The sequence below is a fragment of the Artibeus jamaicensis genome, unplaced genomic scaffold (genome assembly GCF_021234435.1).
Source record: "Artibeus jamaicensis isolate MK-2021 breed Jamaican fruit bat unplaced genomic scaffold, CSHL_Jam_final contig_3322, whole genome shotgun sequence".
Classification (NCBI taxonomy): domain Eukaryota; kingdom Metazoa; phylum Chordata; class Mammalia; order Chiroptera; family Phyllostomidae; genus Artibeus; species Artibeus jamaicensis.
In genome coordinates this window covers 16,154-22,288 of record NW_026521789.1, presented here as the reverse complement: position 1 = coordinate 22,288, position 6,135 = coordinate 16,154, and the positions used below count along the sequence as shown (strand labels likewise).

The following is a 6,135-nucleotide window of genomic DNA, read 5'->3' as shown; positions in this document are numbered from 1 at the left end:
AGACCCTTCTGAAAGACTGGACTCAAGGCCCACAGCAGATGATCACTAGCAGTTCCCCAGGGCACCCCAAGTCACCTGCCCGACTTCCTTCTTCCAAAATCACCCCACTGTCACCCACTCACAGGGAAGATGACCAGATGCTGTGCCTGGCTTTCTGGGCAAAACTTGGGTCACTTGATAAGGGCCTTTGGGATCCACCACCATCGCCCAAATACTCAACATAGCTATGGATATTTCAGGGATGATAGACCATGTGGAGCCCAAGGTTTGAAGTTGAGAAAACTGAAACCCCCACCAACTAATGGGACACTGTTTCTGTCTCTTTAAAGGCAAACAGGTCCTCCACTGGCTCCACCCCAACCTCCTCAGCTTCCTGGCTGAGTGGCTGGGGGTGGGAGGGGGTGAACACTCTGTCCTTATAGTTACAGCAGAAGCAGCAGCTGAAAGAGCTTCACTGGGGAAAACCCGGGAACTGGTCAGCAGGTTGAACAGAAGGTGAGCCTGAGTGGGGGGGCAGTGGGGCCAGGGCGCGTGCAGGGGGTGGCTGTGGTCCGAGCCTAGAGCAGGGACTGTGCCAGCTCCACAGCAGCAGGCATATTCTGTCTGAAGATAGTTGTGGGGGTGGGGAGGGGAGTGAGGGGCTGTGTTATGAGCACAGTGTCATGGGTCTCATACTAACAGGACACGTGTGTCCTGACGGGGGCGCCTTCATGTGTTTGCTGGTGCAGCAGACACCGATATAGCTGCTGAGCCTTCCTTGTCCCTTGTGTCCCCAGGGCAGTTGTTCAAGGCTTACAGCCATGTAGAGACCAGGCCGTCTAAGTGCCTCTGTTCACTGCCAAGACAACCATCCCAGGCCTGTGGTGACCGTCTAGGTGTGGGCCAGGTCCCTGGTAGCAGAGGAATCTAGGACGCAGGGTCTGTCACTCAGCAGAGAGAAGCTAGGACCACAACGTGTGACAGGGGCAGTGAGGGGATGTTGGGGGTGGGGGGAACCGCAGGGCTCTTGTGCAGAAGCAGCTCAGAGAAACCCTCTGTTCCCACTAGCCCCCGCCAGCATCCCCACACTTATTGGTTCTTGGAGAGAGGGGTCAACCCTCCCTCCCCCTCCCTGTCCAGCTCTGACCTATGGGGTTTTAGAGTCTGGGGCTGGGAAGGAGCCAGTCAGAGGCCGCTGTGGCTGGTGTTTGGGACAAGGCCGGGTCACAAAGACTTTCAACTGGGCCCCTGCTCTGCCCAGTGCCCCTGAGCACTGTGACCTTGGGCAAGTGTCTCAGCCTATTTGAGATCATGTCCTTATTGTATAAGTTAGAATGCAGCCCTGGCCGGGTTGCTCAGTTGTTTGGTGCGTTGTCCCCCACACCCAAAGTGTGTGGGTTCGATACCTGGTCAGGGCACATCCCTGGTTGGGGTGGGAAAGGAGGCAACCCATCCATGTTTCCCATTCATATCAATGTCTCCCTCTCTCTAACTCCCCTCTTTCCTTTCTAAAATCAATAAATGCATTTTCAGTTGAGGATGAAATAAAGGTTAAAATACAAAATGGTGCTTCCTTGCAGGCCAGTTTTGGGGAGTAAATGTGATAATGTAAAATATATTTACCAGGGTGCTGAGTGTGTAGTATTCAGTAGTGGTTATGCTACACCCTGAGTAAACTTTTTACTGTGGAAATATTTTACGTTATTCAAAGTTAAAGCCAGTAATACCAGGAAATTCCACGGGTCTAGACCAAGCGTCACCAATGACCAGGTGATGCCGATCTAGTTTTGCCCATAGAGGTGGGTATTGGACATTGTTTCAGTTTTTCAGTAAATATGTGAAATCTTTGAAAAATACTGCCATTTTCAGACTTCAAAATCAAATAGAATTTAAAAATACCAGTTGAAATTGGATTTTCCTGATTGTCTTATAATTCAAAATATTGAGTTGGATTCAAGTAAGATTCATAAATTGCAATGATTTGATGTGTCTTAAGTTTAAATTAATATAGCAGTTTACACCTTCCCTGTTGCTTTGTGGGAAATTGCACTGGGTAAGAAAGGGGGGGTCTCTTGTCTAATGGAATCGGGCAGTGTATGTTCTGTAGGTTTCATTAAAGGTGTCAGGTCACCTGTTCCTCTTGTTCCAGCCTCCGTGTGAATTTCTGTCTGAGGAGAGTCTTGGTCAGGTTCTGGGAGGGCTGATTTTGGGTGGGAACACTTCATAGGTGCAGCTGTAAACTCCCATCAGAAGGCACATGATGTCTGGTTGTAAGTCTGTGACATTAATTGACACTAATGGCTGCCTTAGTCTCATTAAGTGTCACAAGTGCTGACACTCAAATGCTGTCCTTGTTTCTTCATGTATTGGATGGAATGGTCCCATGGAAAGAAAGCTGCCCTCAAGCTCTCTCTCATCCCCACGAGGTGCAGTCGTATGAGAGGGACAGATACACTCCCGACTGTTCCCCTTTGTGTGTGGACGTGCAGAGCAGTGAGATGCTTTCTAGCAGATGCCCCAGGGAGAGACAGGCCACTTTTAAGAAGGCATTGCTATGACCCCATGGATTTCAACATATTTGATGCATTTCATTTCACTGGAATTTTTATTGATGTTCAAATTCTCCCACCTGAATCCTTTTGGATTCTGCTGAAGTGGCCCTCAGTCCCTGTGATGAGATGCTAGTGAGTGGTGAGCACACCCAGGCTGTCTGGCTGACGAGGGCATGTGGGCCCCACCCACACGGGTCCTGCCCAGCCCTGTAGTTGGTGCTTTTTCCTCAGAGCCCTGACCTTTGGTGAGAAATGGCCTCTGAAGGCCATTCTCCTCTCTTGGTAGAGAGACTCTTCTCGGTCCTTTTCACAGCTGGTTAGTCCTTCTTGGTGTGAATACACCTTAGTTCATTCAACCCTTCATCTACTGCTGGCCTTTTGATAAGTTCTTGTTCTTGTGCTGTTACAAATCTTGATGCAAAAAGAGCCTCATTATGATTTTTCTGTAATTTTTGTCAGTGTAGTTTATGGCTGAAAGCTAAATCTTGGGATTGATAATCATGGGAAAAATGCATGTGCACTTTGCATGATATTTCTGGTTTTTCCTTTGTAGGGTTGGACTCTGTTTTCCCCCCCACCAGCCGTGCAGGGGAGGACCTGCTGCCCCCACCCCTCGGACTGACTCTCAGCACAGGTCTGCAGTTCTGCCAGACCTGGAGGTGACAAATAGCATCTCACCTCGGAAACAGAGGTGAGATTTACAATTATTTTATTTGGTTATATTACTTTTGTGTTTTGATTCATTTTTCTTTATAATGAGTGTATATTAATGTCTTTGGATATATTCAAGGCACATTTACATTTTTTTCTGAGAATATTTATTTCCATCTCTTGCTCCATTTTGTATCAAGTTGTTGAATTTTGTTTCTGTGCTTTTCAATGTTCTTTGTATAATAGGGAATTTCACCCCCTTTGATATATGTTGGAAACTGTTTTTTCCCAAATTTGACATTTTTGCTTTAATTTGTCTCTGCTGTTTCTTGTCTCACATTATCTGTGAGATTTGTATGTAATCAAACCTATTAGTCCTTTTTCTTACTCTGTGTCCAACCTTAGAAATATTTCCCCTATCTCCAGGTTACAAAGAATCTGTATATATTGTTTCTATTATTTCCATGGATTTGCTTTTCCGTGTAAGCCTGGACCATAACTGAAATTGGGTCAAATGTCTTTTCTGTGTCTGGGTAGTTTTCTTCTTCAGCTATTAATGGGATGTGTTGTCACAAGCAATTTTTCATATGAATCATCCTAGTATTTCTGAATACTAGTAAATGCCACTTAGTTATGGTGTATACTTTTCTTTTTAAAAATATATTTTATTGATTATGCCATTACAGTTGTCCTATTCCCCCCTTTCATTCCCCTCCACCCTGCACTCCCCTCCCCCACCATTCCCCTTTTTCATTTATGTCCATGTGTCACAAGTTCTTTAGAGTCTGTATTTCCCATACTATTCTTGCCCTACTCCCTCTCTATTTTTTCTTTAGTGTTTAATGATTGAGTTAGTATTGTTACATTACTGCTTCCAAATGAGACACACCTATAGCTTTATCTATTGGTGAAACCTTGGTTAGCCGTTGGGATCAATATTATACTTGATCTGCAGAAAAGACTGAAACTTCCCCTCCTTTTGTGTGTGATCAGGGACAGCTCAGGGAGCACTGAGAGAGCAGAGCTGTAAGGTGTGGGTGGGCTCCCCTGGGAGGGGCCTGCACCTGGTGCTCTTCTGTGGGAAATCTCTGTTGTTTCTTCCCCAGGAGTTGACCTGTGCCATCTGTCTGTTGTCACTGGGATCAGTATGAATAACTGAGTAGTACAAATTTTCAGGGAGGAAGAGAGGGTTGGAGTGGTCCTCACTTGCCAAAGTTGACCCCTCCCCACATCCTTCCCCTCCTCAGGGTCTTTTGGGAACCTGCACCCAGAGCCTCTGGACACCAGCATGGCCGGCCTTGAGGACAACACTCTGCGCATCGTTCTGGTGGGAAAAACCGGAAGTGGGAAAAGTGCGACAGGAAACACCATCCTTGGGAAAAGAGCATTTGATTCTAGAATACTTCCTTGGTCTGTTACCAAGCACTGTCAGAAAGAAGAGAGGGCCTGGAAGGGGAAGAGGCTTCTCGTTGTGGACACCCCAGGGCTCTTTGACACCAGGGAGAAATTGAAGACCACCTGTGACGAAATCACTAAGTGTCTCCACTACACTAGCCCGGGGCCTCATGCCATCATCCTGGTCCTACGCCTGGGCTGCTTCACGGAGATGGATCACAACACAATTGAATTGATCAAGGTCACATTTGGGGAGCATGTCACAAAGCACATGATTATCTTGTTCACTTTCAAAGATCACCTGGAAAGTCAAATGCTAAGTAGCTTTATAGCAAGAGCAGACAAGAGGCTAAAAGACGTCATCAAGGAGTGTGGGTTACGCTGTTGTGCCTTCAATAACAAAAGTGAAGACATTGCTGAGAAGGAAGCTCAAGTGCAGGAGCTGGTGGAGCTGATCGAGGTAATGGTGAAGGAGAATGGAGGGGCTCACTGTTTGGATTCCATCTACAAGGAGAAAGTTCTGGAAAAGGAAACCTGTGTCATCCTTTAGACAGGGGGAAAAATGGTAGAAGAGCTTATGCTTAGCAAAAAATGTGAAAACAACAAACGAAGAAAAAAGTAAAATCTGTGAAGAAAAAATATGATAAATTGAAAATACAAAGAAGCCAAAAGAAACATATTTGCAGTTTTTTCAATGACATATGGAGTATGCTTTCAAATATATTGCATAGGCTGTGGAAATAATGCAAATTTAATTTTTCTTCTTAATTGACTATTATTTGTTCATACGGCGGATAGTAAGTTTCAAAGATGGCTCTAGCGATTTCTTCTATCCCACCTGTTTTTCTTGTACTCTGAGCTGTTGCTCCTTCTGTTGGGTAATAGAGACTCTGTCCCCGTCCTTGAAATTCCATGGCCTCTGACTGCTTTGATGAGTAGTGGGTGGTGTGACTTCTGCAGTTAGTCAGGGACAGTGCTGCCTTGCTCTCTGGGGTACACGCCCTCGGTCCATGGCCCCCGTGCTGTGAGGAATCCCATGTTGCCCATCAAGAGGCCCCAGGAAGAGGACTGGAATCCTGGCCCCGTCGCCTGCCTGCTCTCCCATCTGTCAGCAGAACCACCTGCCAGCTGTGCAAGTGTGGCCACAGGGCAGTGGGCTCTCCAGCTGCCAGCAGAGCCGCCTCAGGGGAAGCTGCAGACAGCAAAGCTGGGCCATCCCCACCGCGTCCCGCCCAGTTCGTAGATTCTTGAGAAAAATAAACGATGTTGTTTCAAACCACTAATCTTTGGGCTGGTTTGTTGTGCAGCAATAGCTCACCAAAGCATCATTCCAGCTCGTACCCTGTCCCCACAGTGCCAACGCAGTTAAGGAGCGATTTCTGGCACAATCAGGCCAGAATACACTGTGTAGAGTTCAAAAACTGAATTTAGAAAAATCAAAGAACCCATGGTTGCCACATGTCAGCCCTGTCTGTTGGTGCTCATTTTCTCTGTCCATGTCTAGGAGCCTACGGTCAGTGAAGAGCAGGCCTCTCCATAAGACGGTTCTGTGGTCCAT

General features: G+C 46.7%; 1 protein-coding gene across 1 annotated transcript; it reads left to right on the top strand.

Moving 5' to 3' along the window:
* Positions 1-389: 389 nt before the first annotated feature.
* LOC119058800 (GTPase IMAP family member 7-like) lies at positions 390-5,860 on the top strand. Its single transcript, XM_037158250.2, has 3 exons — positions 390-495; positions 3,085-3,222; positions 4,430-5,860. The coding sequence occupies exon 3, from the start codon at positions 4,471-4,473 to the stop codon at positions 5,125-5,127; it is 657 nt and encodes a 218-aa protein (XP_037014145.2). The 5' UTR covers positions 390-495; positions 3,085-3,222; positions 4,430-4,470; the 3' UTR covers positions 5,128-5,860.
* Positions 5,861-6,135: the final 275 nt, after the last annotated feature.

Bases quoted from the DNA above. Each gene is read 5' to 3' on its own strand.
- LOC119058800 (XM_037158250.2), top strand. From the start codon at position 4,471: ATGGCCGGCCTTGAGGACAACACTCTGCGCATCGTTCTGGTGGGAAAA.